The sequence below is a fragment of the Callorhinus ursinus genome, unplaced genomic scaffold, assembly GCF_003265705.2.
Source record: "Callorhinus ursinus isolate GAN/ISIS: 27379988/994484 unplaced genomic scaffold, GSC_fseal_2.0 scaffold1, whole genome shotgun sequence".
Lineage (NCBI taxonomy): Eukaryota > Metazoa > Chordata > Mammalia > Carnivora > Otariidae > Callorhinus > Callorhinus ursinus.
Genome location: NW_027397063.1, coordinates 120,895,987 through 120,911,221, shown reverse-complemented (window position 1 = coordinate 120,911,221; position 15,235 = coordinate 120,895,987). Strand labels below are relative to the sequence as shown.

The 15,235-nt window shown below is 38.9% G+C and overlaps 1 protein-coding gene across 1 annotated transcript in view; it reads left to right on the top strand.

The window, feature by feature from the left end:
• Positions 1-15,235, top strand: part of COL6A6 (collagen type VI alpha 6 chain) — a 105,664-nt gene that overhangs the window by 49,360 nt on the left and 41,069 nt on the right. Inside the window, exons 23-27 of the mRNA XM_025867218.2 lie at positions 5,913-5,975; positions 10,098-10,160; positions 10,944-10,994; positions 12,671-12,706; positions 13,641-13,703. Of these exons, the coding sequence (XP_025723003.2) occupies positions 5,913-5,975; positions 10,098-10,160; positions 10,944-10,994; positions 12,671-12,706; positions 13,641-13,703 (276 nt within the window). The remainder of the gene's footprint in view (positions 1-5,912; positions 5,976-10,097; positions 10,161-10,943; positions 10,995-12,670; positions 12,707-13,640; positions 13,704-15,235) is intronic.

The window sequence follows — 15,235 nt, the reverse complement described above, 5'->3', positions numbered from 1 at the left end:
TTCTTTGCTTGCTTTTCTTGAAATACCCTTGTCAACACAGTGAAAGTGCTAGTTCAAAGATACATAGAATTTTCTATATTCAGGACATGATAAATGGGATCTCAAATTGTTGTTTCCAGAGGAAAACCATGGGAGACCAACACAATCAGATATATAAGAGAGCGTTATTCTTTATTGGCTCTATAAATCTACTGACATAGGCTTAAGAACCAGCCACTTAGGTGAAATAACAGGAGTGTTTTTTGTTTCATTTTGTTTAAGTAAGCTCATGCCCAGCATAGAGCCCATCATGGGGCTTGAACTCACAACCCTGAGATGAAGACCTGAGCTGATATCAAGAGTCAGATGCTTAACCAACTGAGCCACCCAGGCACACCTCACGGGAGTGTTTTTTAATTGAAGACTTTAATTTTTTTCTTAGACTATACATTTAGAAAAAGGCATGTGATTTCTGTTGACAGTGTTCTGAAGGCTTATTAATTTATGCAGTGTTGGGGCATTCTGCATAAATCAAAAGGTGCTAATCCAACCAAGTACATGGCTATGACATGAAAGAAATATAGTCCATGGCACAACGAAAAAGAAGGTATAACTTTGAAAAGAATGGCATATTCTTTTATACCTTCTTTTGTTCCCTTCTTGTTTGGTTTACCCTAGGGTACTGCACTAATATAATCAATGCCTAGAAAAGGAATGGAAAATCAGGCATACATTCTAATTCAAGTTAGTGCTGGAATTATTCTTAGTTGTTTTTAGTGAAATAATCACTAATGTCACATGCAATATCAAGAAATGTTGGAATTATTCCGTGCAAATTTGGGACACAAAGTAGAATTTCTGTTGTCATCTTTACAAAGCATAATATAGTGGTCAAGGGCATAGTGCCTAAAACCAGGCTGCCTGGGTTTGATTGCAAGGTTTGTACCTTCTTAGCTGTGTGGCCTTGGGTAATTTATTTAACCTCTCTGTGCCTCAACTTTCTCTGCTGTAAAATAAGGATGATAATACTTATTATCATCCAAGAGCTACCTCATCAGGTGAAAATTAAATGGTTTAATATAGGTAGGTTCTTAGAACAGTGCCTGCAATATAGTAAGCACTATGTAAGTGTTTATTACTATATAACATCAGTATTACCTAATTTAGCAGGGACATTTTATGCCCAAAGCATGAGAGTCTCTAATCCAAGGAAGGCCATGATAATTATAACAATAAAACAATATGTAATCTGAACTGCAATGATTGGATTTCATCATTCTGCATAATCTAGGTTGGATGATCCACCAACCATTCCTTTTACTCAGATATTTGCTGAGTGCTTCCTGTGTGTAGGTCCTATATAGTAGGATATATAGTAGGATCCTATAGTAGGATAAAAGGACATGCTCCCAAGGCACTTGGGTGGATCAGTTGGTTAAGCTTCTGCCTTCAGCTCAGGTCACAATCCCAGCATCCTGGGATCCAGCCCCAGTGTTGGTGTCGTCATTTCGCTCCCTGCTCAGTGGGAAGTCTGCTTCTCCCTCCCCCTGCTTTTACACGCGCACTCGCGCTCTCTCTCCCCCTCTCAAATAAATAAAATATCTTAAAGAAAAAAAAGGACATGCTCCCAATCTCATAAAGGACACCAACGCAAACAAATAGTTGAGATGTGATGTACTAAGTGCTAAAATGGAATTACACCCAGGGTAGAGTGGTGGGAGCAAGGATGGCATTAGAGCAGGAGAAGAATGTTTTATCTTTTACAGGATAAGGAGGTGTTTTCCAGGTGACCAAGGGAGAGACAGGCATCTGGGAAAAGGACCCAGGTATTCTAAAAAGAGATATCAAAGTGAGTTTGGGGAAGCATAAATGGTTCAACATGGAAGGAGTATAGGATGCATGATGGATTAGAAGTTGAGGTTAGAGGCTGTGTCTTAGACTAGCACTGTCAAGATCAACATCTCAGGTATCTTGGGGTTTGTTCTTGCATTAGCCCACCCCTTGCTGGCCTCTTGACTTTTATTTTCTCAGAATTAGCTCATATCTGACTCCTAAAGATGCTGAGCATTTAATCTCCTTGGGTGGCTCCAGCCCAGCTTGACAATTTATTGATTGTCAGTGTAGGCAGGGTTTTACCCCCGTGAAAATAAGTGACAGGATTCCTTTTAAACACGAGAAGAACCTCTTGCACCTCCCCAACCATATTCCATCCAAAGTCAGTGTCCTTGGCACTGCTCCAGCCATTAATCCCAAACTCCTGCGATCCTTTCTGATAAGATGCTATCTAAGGACAGTTTTTAAAAACATTTAAACTCTAAACATCTCCTTTCTATCATCACTTAACACTTGTATTAAGCAGTTGTGATTGCAGAAGACTCTGTGGCAGAGTCTAAACATGAGCAAAAGACCCCCAGCCCAAGTCCCGAGAGTGGAGGGTAGATCTGGCCCCAGTCTCCTGCATCAAGTTTGGAGATTCACATTTTTAAAACTCCAGTCTCAGGTGGTGCATGATTAGTAGAGTTTGGGAATCCTGTCCCAGATACAGGCCTCAAAACAGCAGGAAGAGTGGGCCAGGAGTTCAGTGTAGAGTCAGAATCAGGTTTGGTTCCCATCTTACCCTCCTATTAATGGTGATTTGGAGTTAAATGCTTTGACAATCTGATTTTTATTGGTAAACAACGGTGTCGATAATATGTATCTCATTGTGATTGAGAAAGTCTGTATAGTATCAATATATACTTCTTAGCATAGTGCTTTGCACAAAATAAATGCTCAATAAAAGGCTGCCATTACAACAAAGCCAATAAAGATTTCACCTCTAGCTGGTGCCCTTTTCCTTTAAATGCCCTGATCTTCTGTTTATATTCCATAGATGCTCCACAGATGCTCTTGCCCTCAAATCAAAGCAACTTTTTGACTCTGATATCTTGGGGTGGCAGGGAGTTTTTCATCTTTCCTTTAAAAATATGGTCCCCTATACAACCAGCAGTATTTGAGTAGTTAATATATCCAGGTAACAATTCACTGAAACTTGAGGCTCATTCAAGGAGTCACAAACACCAATCTGGTATTTTGTGTGGTCCTGCACAGGAAATAGAATCAGGTTTTCTGATGTTCTGATGACCATGCCCTGTCTGCATGTATGCATCCATCCATCCAAGAAATCTTCCATTTTGGAGGGCTTTCAAACAGGATAATCTCTCATTGTGCTTGTATGTGCTTGAAGTGACTACACATAAGGTAATCTCCCCAAAATCTCCTTCATCTCATAGAGTTCATTATGTCTGAAGAAAGCCCAGAAAGTGAGCTCCTAGGCAAGATTTCCAATTTGCCCCTTATTGTCAAGGGCAGTTGAAATCTTTCTACTTTATCCTTCTGTGAACTACAGAAAAAATATCATGTGGAAAATCAAATTAAACACATCATTTCATCCCATCATTTCATAACCCCAGGAGCTATTCCTGGATAGGTGCATGGATAGCTAAATGAATGGATGGGTGGATTGATGGGTTCTAGATATTTACTAAGTTCCAGAGATAGGAAGCCAATCGGGCATGGCCCTTCCTTCAAGGATACTTTCTAGAAGATGAGAGAAAGAAAGAAAGGAACAATTACATGGAGAGTAGAGGAATCTGTGGGACAGTTGTGAGACCCAGTAGAGCCAGGGGGTTCAGGTATTCTTGAAACAGTGATGCTAAAAGTAAGATTTTCACAAGAGGGAGATTGTATCTCCCTCCAGACAGAAAAATGGACCAACTAAGGGAAGAACTTGCACAACTATGAAGACCTAAGACAACAAGAAGTATTTGGTGACTTCAGATGGTTTGAGCATAAACATACAGTGATTGAAGTAGTCCCAGATGACTATGGAGACCTGCAATACCAACATTTTGAGGGATTTTATATATTAATAAATAAAGACCATCAACTTTATTCTGAAAGCTACTCAGAATTCAGAATTTCATAAAAAGTGGCAGCATCAACCAGACATTTTAAATCAAAATGGAAAAGGAGAGAAGAATAGATTAGAGAGAGGCCAGGCTACAGTCAGGGAATCCAGGAATTTAGACAGAAAGCAGGAAGGACTGAGGGTAGGTGATAGCAATATAAATGGAAGAGAGAAGGTAGGTGATAGTGGAAGAGAGATGGGTACAGTCCTATCTGTAGGACTTTGATAGGTTTTGAGAGATGAGCTAAGGGAGGGGATAGGTTGATTCCTATGTTTCCAGCTTAGGTTTCAGGGAGGAAAGGGGTGACACCGCTCCTTAATAAAGAGAATATGAAACTAAGCATGACTCACAGTAAATATAATTATCTCTGGTAATCAATTCCTATGGGATATCCAATAGACATTTTAATATATGAGTCTGGCATTTAGTTGAGTGGTTTGGGCAGGAGATCCATCTATTTAGGAGTTATTTTGTAAAGTGGTATGTGAATCTATAGGGGTATCACTCAGGAAGAAGGAATTAAGTGAGAAAATAAGGTCCAAGGATGGAGCCTCAGAGTACATGGAAATTTAAGAGGCAAATGGAGAAGAGACCAGAGAGGGACGAGGAAGTCCATGGTGTTAGAGAAATTAATGGAAAAGTTTCAAAGAATACATGATCAAATTCAAATAAGGTAAGAACAGAAAAGAGTCTAATTGGATTGAATATGAAGGTCATGGGAGCTAGCCCCATGCACTGGTGGAAGTGAGAGTTTGAAGGGAAAGGGTTGAGAGCTATGGAAGGTGAAGAAATTGAGATTCTTCTTTTGAGATAAAGAAGGGAGAGGAAAAAAATGGAAGATTGTGGAAAGATCATTATTATCTTCCCTAAGTGACCAATATACTGTTCAACAGTTTTTCCTATTAGGAAATGTTTATGTCCAACTTACTACATTTTTAATTTTTTAAAGATAAAAAGACTAATGTCACAATTTTTTTCTGAATAAAATTTGCTAGGTATCATGCTTACTACACAGATTTGGTTTATTTATTTTTTAATTACAGTAATCATGGCCAAAAAAAATCTGAAAATGATTTAAATTCACTGGTGCTGGGATTATTTACAAGTACCTATGTAAACATTTTAACCAAAGGAGGAAAAATCTGATCCCAAGTGTTAATAACATAGGAAAGTGGTTGGGCTGTCTCTGAATTGGGATTTTTAAATGTTCAGCTCTAAAGCTATCCCAATAAAACATGCTTTCTAGTACATTAAGGAGACTTCTATTATATCAAATAGATTTTCCATATAGATGTGTGGTATGTTCATTCCTCTGTTTAACTTTTGTTATATTCTTCAGTAAGATCTTAAATCTTTCTTTATATAGGTCTTTTATCTTTCTTATTAAATTCTACATATTCACAGGTGTTTTTCTTCTAATGGTAAATGGGAATTTATGTACATTTACTTTTCTAACTTATCAGTAGGAAAGAGAAAACTATTTCAGAATATTTATCTGGTACACCCGAACATATCTTGTTATTAATGCTAATTATTTTGGTGATGTTTCTTGAGCTTTCTATTGAACAAATTGTATTATTTGCAAATAAATATAAGTTTACCTTAAAAAATGCTTTCTACGAAAGCAAGGAACCAAACAGAATACAGTTAAAGGCAAATGTCACTTGGAATGCCTTCTTTAAATGTTAGACATTTTAGCAACATCTGCTGTAAAAGCAAAACAGTGAGAATGTAAAATCTCTTTGGAAAAGAAGACTCACAAGAAAGCATGATCATTTAGGCCACATCTGGCATGAATTACTTTATTAATTTTCTGTACTAGTTTTTATTTGACAGCTGTGAAACTTTTTTCCTTAACAGAAATCAATAAAGCCATAACTCTTTTCCCATCTGTGGTTCATTTTCCTCTTAGAAGAGACACAAAGATTTTAGGGGAAAGTTGCTTTATGTTCTGCTATATTTGCAATCCTTGTTTTGTTTCAGGGGCCTCCAGGACCAGGAGGAGAAGCAGGGAGTCCAGGCCATTTGGGAAGCCAAGGAAATAAAGTAGGTCACATTCTTTAAGCCCACCAAAGTTAAGGTTTTCTCCTCAAAGTAAGTATGTCTGGTTGTGTTAGCCAGAGCCCTTTCAACACAAAGGAGAGCCTCTTATTGCCCCTACACCCTAGGTTGATTCTTAGAGAGCCAGCAACATCTAAGGATGTGGGTGTGGACCACAATGAGGTCAAGGATTCCAGCTCAGCATAATTTCATGAGGGGCTACACCCAGTCTTAGCCGGGGGGACCTCAGGGAAAGAAGACTGTTCTGGGGCAGGCCTTCCTTTGCCCCTCTCTTCTTCCCTCCCCTCCTCTCTTCTTTTCTTCTTTGTTTCTTCCATGCATACAAACCTTTGCTGAACATCTTGTAAGACAAATTCCCTCTACTGGTATTCTGTTGGATTAGAAACCCAGCTTCAGGAGAGTAGAGATCTTTGACTGTTTGCTCACTGATGCATCCCTAGTACTTTGAAGAGTTCCTGGCACATAATTGCTTAGTAAATATTTGCTTAATGAAAGAATTTCTGGGTTGTATAATAGATATGACATGGAATCAATCCCCACAGAATTAAGAATATTTTCAAGACAATAATCTATGACATAAAGTAGACCAGGATATGGGTCTGAGACTGGAGGTTTAAATATAGTATTAGTGAAGTATTTCTGGACTGGGGAAAGAAACATCGTAGAGGATACAGACTTGCAGCAGAACCTAAAAGATAAGAAAGACTTTGGCAAGCAGAGAGGAGGCATGGAGGATTTCAGGGGGAAGAAATTATGTGAAGGAAAGCACAGGGTTGGAAAATCCTGGGTGTGGGTATTTGGGGGAAAAAAATGATCCTTTCTCATAGGCACATAAACAATGTCTGTGGTCACTCGCTTTATTAAGTAGCCAGTACAGTGCTGTTTACAATTTTTTTAATGGAGTGTCTGAACACAGCCAGACTTGGGAGGATTTTGAATAGGCTACTCAGTGTAGAGATATTTTGAAGGCAGAGGGATTGGCAGCTAGGAGACAAGTGGGTATGTTCTAACAGTCTCTAAGACAAGCAGCGATCGGATGACTTAACAGGGGGAGCATAGGAGGGGCTCATGATGATTCTGGAGGACTCTTCTAGTAGGGAACTAAGGTAGAGAGAAGAGGGCTACATGACTTGTGGACTTCTGGCATGAGTGTAATACCATCCCAGAAGCAGGAAAGTCATGAGAAAGAGTGGTGTTGGAATGAAGGGAACCACTTGTTTGGGGGAATAGAGGAAAGCGTTTAGGGCTGGTTGGAGATGAAGTTTCAGAGGCATTTGGAGTTTTAAAAAGACTCTTGGTGGGGTCTGTTTGTGAGAAGGGTAAGAGGAGACAGTGAATTATTAGAAAAAAGGGGAAAGAAACAAATGCATACTGGATGCTGAGAAGAAGAGTTGAGGAATGAGAGGTCAAATGTATCAGCTGGTGCAGAACAGGTAAGGAAGCGGGAATGAAGAAGCCATTGCCTCTGGTGGCTAAGATGCTCCAAAGAATATTTTCAAAAATGTAGCACTTGAGAGGGGAAGAAAGAAAGGGAAACAGCCTACAAAGGACTAAGTAATGTGTTGGCGAGAAAGAAATGGATTCAGGGCTATAAACTCTTCTTTAAAGAAGCTAGGCTTGGGGAGGACATTAACTACCAGGCTAGGACAGACTGAAGCTGGGTATTTGTTTTCAATGATAGGATGGACTGTATAGTATATGAGCAGAGAAGACAAAAACAGAAAGAAGAAGGTTGAAGACGTCAGAGTAGATAATTAATGGAGAAGCTTCTTGACACAGAGGATGAGAATGAGGGACTAGCTTTGTAATGAAGATCTGCTAAGAAGGACTGAAATGATGGAGGCCTGCAGTTGAGTTGCAAGGACCATTGACTGGAGGGTGAAATGAGATATGTGGAAAACAGGGATAATCAACTCCAATAAGAAAGGATTCCTAGAGCATACTCTTTAGCAATAAGTAGTCTGAAAAGGAAGGTTTGGAACATAGACAATTGCTACCTTCTTGTCCTCAAGAAGGCTGCAGGAGAAGTGGTGTCACTGATGAGAACCAAATTTATCTTATAGTGAGGAAGGATGTATGTCTGTGTGCAGATGTCATGGATGCATAGGGAAGGTTTGCTTATGAAATGAAAGCACTCCAAAGGGTGTGACAGAAAGAATCGGGAGAGAGGTAGGCAGGCACGGAGGGCTCCTAGGGCCAATTATAGGTGAGAGTGTAGAAGGAGATAGGTAGGAGCAGGGTAGTTGTGCCAAAAAGATCATTATTAATAAGAGGGACTTTCAAAGGGGAAGGGGCAAGAATTTGGAAATAAGTACCCTCAAAGCAAGCCCAAATCCTTTGGAAAGTCCCAAGATACATTGAGTCCTCAAGATTCGTTGTTAACTGAGATGAGCCCCCAAACACTTATTCCTACCTTATTCCAATAAGCTCAAGTTCCCAGGAAGGCAAGCAACTCAGCAATTAATCCTGGGCTCAATGCCTGGCTGTACCAATAACAAAGTGACCCTGGACGTGCCATATGGCTTCTCTTGTTTCCTTACCTTAAAGCAGATGTTCTCACATTTCACTGTGTATAAGATCCAGCTGAGAAGCTTATCTTAAGAAGGCATATTCTTGGGCTCCATTACCAGATTCTATACCAGTGGGGGCCAGGAATTTTCTTTGCGTGTGGACCTGAGGTAATCATGAGGCAGCTGGCCTCCAGAGCATACTTTGAGAGCCACTCTCCTGAAAGAAAGATATCAGGGAAGGTGATCTTCTGCTTCCCGTCCATGGAACCCTATTCTATTTTACTCTCAGAGTTCAATGCTGGTGGACATTTTTCCATTTGCACTTTTCACACTTAACTGGGTTGCCCTTCTATCCTTAAAAATGAGTTAACACTCCCACTCCTTAAGTATGGGCTGCACACACTTCCACACTCCTTCTTCCAAAGAGTACATTATGGGAAGGGTGGTGGGGGGAATAACTAGACAGTGGAGAAACTTGACCAACACTACCTCAGCCAAATGGTCAAGGTGAACATCAAAAATGATAGCCATGTTGATAGTATGTTCTCTTGACATGTGCTGAGAATGGCACTTTACCCCCAAAACCCATAAAACCCAACTTAGTCATGAGAAAAACCCCAAACGAGGGACATCTTACAGAATATCTGAGTGGTACTCCTCACAACTGTCAAGGTCATCAAAAACAAGGAAAATCTGATAAACCGTGTCACAGTCTAAAAGGGCTTAAGGAGACATGATATGGTATCCTGGATAGGACCCTGGAACAGAAAAGGGATATTAGGTAAAAACTGAAAAAAAAATCTGAATAAAGTATGAGCTTTAGTTAATAATATTGAATCCATATTCATGTATGCATTGTGATAAATGTGCCCTACTAATATAACTAATACAATGTTAACAATAGGGGAAGCTAGATGTTGAGTGTATAGGAACTCTCTGTACTACTTTAAAATTTCTATAAATCTAAAATCTAAAATTTTAAGGTTTTATTTTTTTTTTTTAAAAAAGGAGTTAACCTTCTTTTCTAAAGCTGTGTCAACTTTAACTTTCCCAAGTAGCTGAACTTGACTCAACGTAATACTGAGATTGATTTATAACCCACGGTAGACGTTCTACTAGTCAGAAGTCAGAAACTATTGCCATGGATGTCGTGCTACCTTGGTTATCTTGATTAGCATTTCAAACTAGATTAGTAAGTCTGTTGTTTTGGGGACAGCCAGATGATTTGATGGATCATCTTGGAAACATTTTGTTAATTTTTTTAAACAGTACAGAGTTTCCTCTTTGACTCATGGAAGACATTTCCAAGGGTGTGGTTCATGGCACTGAGCTGCCAAGATGGCAGCTTGCACTAAACAATGCATCAGACTTGCTGGGGCTTCAGTCATCAATGGAGGAGACCTCACTGGCCAACAACAATTCCTTGCATTACTTATACAACTCGCAGTCATGACGACAAATCTATTGTCACAGTGTGTGATACACATGGATGCACCTAACTGTTGTCTTAGTACCATCACTTTCAGTTTCCTTTACAAAAGAAAAAAAGCAACAACAACAAATTAATGAGGACATGTTTCATTGTTCTGTTTGACAGGGAGAACCTGGAGATTTGGGAGAAAAAGGAGCTATTGGCCTCCCGGGTCCTCGAGGCTTGCCGGTTTGTGTTGGATCACTACTTTTGACCTGGCCCTTGGAATCTTTTAGTTCAGCAGATATCCCATGTGCATTAAAGATACCACCCCAGTCTAGCCTGATAGCTTTCTGGAAATTGAGATATTATCCTCAACTTGGATTAGTTCCTTGGCCAAACTTCCTAAGATGACAACTTCCCAGGTACAAAACATCCTGACAGGGATGCTTTTGAAGCCAAATGATAAATTGGACAAAACTTGTCTTTAGCATCCCCATAACCCTTCTTCCATTCTTTCCTCCCATCAGAACCTATTCATCAGAAACCCAGCCCACACTCCCCCAGTGCTCAGGACTTCTCACAAAGAGCTTCTGTGAGAATCTGACAGTAGCCACTGCATTTAGGAGGTCTTATTCTCATCTAGAAAACTGAAAGTGGATTAGAGCTAAGGTATTAAAATACAGGCGTCAAACAGAAGAGCTAACACTACTGCCTCTTTTTATTGAGATTACTGTATGCCTGAAATTTTCCCATTCAGTCTTCATAATAACACCATGAGTAGTGATCATTTTCAGTCCCATTTTACAGATGATACAAGTAAGCCTCAGGGACAGTGCACTGTCTATATCTGTCACTGAGAGTTGCCTTTAGTGCCATTATCACCAAATGTTAGTGGCCAGCCCCAGAGTGAGAGTCCTGCTTCCTACTTTCTCCTAATCAAACCAAAAAACTGGGTATTTTGTTCTTGTGTGGTAAGCCTGTCTCCAATTTGTAGTCTGGGATATTTGTAATTAATGCCTTTGTTTACAGGGTGGTGATGGCAATCCAGGTTATGGTAGCATTGGAAGTAAAGGAGCAAAGGTAAGACACATTGACTGGAAGCTGGGCATTTCCATTTATTTTTTGTTGCTTGTTTGGGGTTTGCTGGTCTTTTTTTTGCCATATTTAAGAGGGAAAAAGGCAGTGAATAGGGCAGTCTTGGACATTTAGAGATAGATTTTGATAATTTATTTGTTGATATCCTTTGGAGAATGTGGTAAAAGAAAAAACAATTTGATGGCTTAAGGTGCAGGCAACAACTGAAACTTGAAAATTAATTTTCTGTTCCTTTGCAAAGATGTGCAGCCAGGGCCTGACTTGTTCCAGCCGGAACAGTGCATCCAATCTTAGCAGCTCTGTGCTCGGATTTACTTAGGGAGGCATTGCAAAGTTTGTTCTCTTCTTAATATGTTTAACCATTAGGAAGAGGTTTTACAGGGTTTTTCTAAATGCATTGGGCCAAGCAATAACTCAAAAATAAAAACTTTTAACTTCATTTCAGAATTATAACTTTATATTTTGAATACTTAAGTGTCTGGAAGTAAGATAGATAAATTTACAAAACCAGTGATTCCTATATACTAACAGTTACCACTTAGAAACCATAATAACAATACCCACAAAAAACATAATAGAGTTAAGAATATCCTTTCTGCAAAATGTTTGAGACCTGGGACAAAAAAAAATGACTGAAATATAAAACTTCACTAAATGAAGACATCCAAATTCTTGTTGGAAAGCCTAAAACATTATAAAGGATCAATTTAATTCCAAGTGAAATCCCACTAGGAATGATGCAAGAGGCCGTCTGGAAGGATAAACAAACCCCAAAAAGCTAAAATTTTTTTGAAAAAAGAAATCGCTAATGAATGAGACATTTCCAGTGAAATTTCTCTTTGGAATAGAGAATGAATTGAAAACAATCTCAGTAGCTGATAAAGGGAAATATTAAGTAGCTTATAGCACTGGAATATTAGCCACTCTTTAAAATGAATTTTTATGAAGTTTATACTCATGTAAAGAAATTATGTGACACTATCAAGTAAAAAATCAGGATATAAAAAAAATCAAGAGTATTTATCCCAATTATGCTAAAAATGCATTTTGAAGAGCTTAAAGAAAATATGATAAAACATTTATAATGGTTCTGGGTAATGAGATTTTAGATGATTTTTCTTCTTTCTATTCTTTTGTATTTTATATATGTTTGAGGAGATATTACTTGTAATAGAAACTAAACTTTATTTTAAATAAATTTTTTTTCATCAAATGGGGAGATTGTCAGATGTCTTCAATTATAGTCTGTGGACTAACTAGGGTAAGCAGAGGACTAGAAAGCCAGTGATCAAGTTTAGGTTCTAGGCTTCTCACCCGTCTCCACTGAAATACGTGTTAAGACTGTTTCAGAAACACTTTTCCATCTAGCCAGCTATCGTGTCAAATGCCTTCAGTAGAAGAAGAGCTGATTTATATAAATCCTGAGATGTGCACATTTATCCATTTATCTAGGTTGTCATGATATTTTGGTGTAAATAGCTTAATTTAGAAATTGGAGCTAGTTTCTCAAATTGTGCTGTACAGTTTCATTTTCAGTTGATTTGGCCCTTTCTTGATTCAGATATACTAAAACCAAATAAGGCAGCAGGTAAAATTAAAGTCAGCACGAACCTACCTTGGTGATGTGTGCATATATTAATTTTCCATACTGTCAATTATAGGGGCAAGAAGGATTTCCTGGAGAAAGTGGACCTAAGGTACTGTGTACTTCATATTAAGCAGAGATCAATCAAAAATACTCCTGAGGCTATGAAATGTATCATAGGACAATAGAAGAATAATTATAAATGAATAAAAAGAACCTTCAGGGGCTCCTGGGTGGCTCAATCAGTTAGGCGTCCAACTCTTGATCTCGGCTTAGGTCATGATCTTGAGGTTGTGAGATCAAGCCCAGCATCGGGCTCCACACTCAGCGTGGGATTCTCTCTCTCCCTCTGCTCCCACCCCTCCTCACTTGCATGCACATGTTCTCTCTCTCTCTTAAAAAAAAAAAAAAGAAAAAGAGAAAAAGAGAAAAGAAACCTTTATGAGGAAAATGGGGGAAGAAAGAAGCAGGCTTTTTAAAAAATTTCACTTCTAGTTTTTAAATTCATAAGTAAAGGAAGAAATCTTATTTTTCTTCTCACATGGACTCCTTCTCCTCTCTCATTTGTATTTTCTTCTTTGCTCAAAGGAAAGTAAAATGTAAGGAAAACCAAAACCTGAATTCTTCACCTGGCTCAGTTTTTCCAGTGTGATTATAAGTCACCTTCCAATAATACATTAGTAATGATGCCTTCTACTAATGCCTTCACTTTCACTAGAAATATTTACTGAGTTCAGTAAATGCCAGGTCCTGTGATAGGATCAGGTGACAAAATAAAGAGCTGTGTTCATGTCTCGGAGGAGGCTGTGTTGTGGCTGGAGAGAGGGAGACAGAGGTCAAACAGTGAGGCTGCAGCATACTGTGCAGAGAGCCATAAAAATGAAGGGAGAGGGGAGAGGAGGGAAAGGAGGGAAGAGGCTTCAAAGAAGACTTTGAAGATTAAAATGTGTATGAAAAATGTCTTCATGTTGGACTAAGTTTAAAAACAAAATTGAGATATAGCTCTTTGATTTTAATTACCATTGTATTTTTCTGAACTTATTTAGGGTGAGACTGGGGACCCTGGGGGTCCAGGAGAAACTGGATCCAAGGGAGCTAGAGGCAAGATGGTAAGCTTCTTAGATTCTAATGCCTTACCACCTCTGCTACTTTGGGAAGTCCTTTTCATGCTTTTAAATTCATTTGAGCTGTCACTTGTTCCCCCAAGACTTGAAAAATGTGTGTGTGTGTGTGTGTGTGTGTGTGTGTGTGTGTGTGTGTGTGTGTATTCTTAAAGGCAAACCTGGGGAAGGGAGATGGATATATGACTCATCCTCCAACACCAGCAAGAAGGCAAAGTAGTGTTTGCTTTTAGTGAACAAGTTCACCTGTTCTGGCTGCCAATGTACCATTCTTTTTTTTTTTTTAAGATTTTATTTATTTATTTGACAGAGAGAGACATGAGCGAGAGAGGGAACACAAGCAGGGGGAGTGGGAGAGGGAGAAGCAGGCTTCCTGCGGAGCAGGGAGCCCGATGTGGGGCTCAATCCCAGGACCCTGGGATCATGACCTGAGCCGAAGGCAGACGCTTAACGACTGAGCCACCCAGGCGCCCTGCCAATGTACCATTCTTAACTCTGGAAATAAGATTTTGTTTTAGGAATCCTTGTGGTCAAAAACAGTTTTGCACTGGCAAAATATGGTTAGTTTAATCCCGTCTCCCTGGCAGATTTAGTGCAGCCTAATGCCCCCCCTGGCATCTTGTTCTTCACTATTAAGGTTTTGTTAAACTACTTTTAATGAGGTATACCCTAAAAGGTCGTCTTCCCATTTAGCTTAAGAGAGTATGTCTTAATTTTTATGAGAAAGTTTCCATTTATGACTGAATATGTCCTTGTTATTCCATGGAAGGGCTTGGAAATTTCCTAAAGCTTTGGATCACTCAGAATGAACACAAGTGTCCAGTATAGCTCATAGACATCAGCATATTTGGGTTCCAGTGGGTTAAGAATGGATTTTTGCATTTGTTGACTCTATATTTACACTGTGTATAAATGACCTGGCTGCTTTGTGAAAGAGACATTCTTCTACTAATTGCCTCTCGATAAATTTGTTTCTTTTCTTCAGCACAGCTCTATTGGGTAAACTGATCTTAACACCATGTTAACTAGCAGGAAAAGAAAAACAAAGTGATTTAACTTGATACTTGAGGTGGTTTTCCAGTTTTGTCATTGTACTGAATTCTATTCTGATCTGATTTTTTATCAAGTATAACAAGAACTTTATGTACAGAGATTGTTGTCTTTCCTAGCTCATTGTTTAATTGCCCGCTCTTCTAAGGGATCCTGTAGCAGCTTCTTTGCCCTCCTATGTGTTCATTCTCTTTTGCATTACACTTGACTGTTTCCACCTCTGTGACTCTCTTTCCAGGGCTTTTAAAATTTTATTGAATATAGTTGATATACAAGATTAATTTCAGGTGTACAACATAGTGATTCAACAGTTATATAGATTACAAAATGCTCACCACGATGTGTAGTCACCATCTGTCACCATATAATATTATTATAATAATACTGACTATATTCCCTATGCTGTACTTTTCATCTCTGTGACTTATTTATTTTATAACTGGAAGTTTGTACCTCTTAATCCCCTTCAC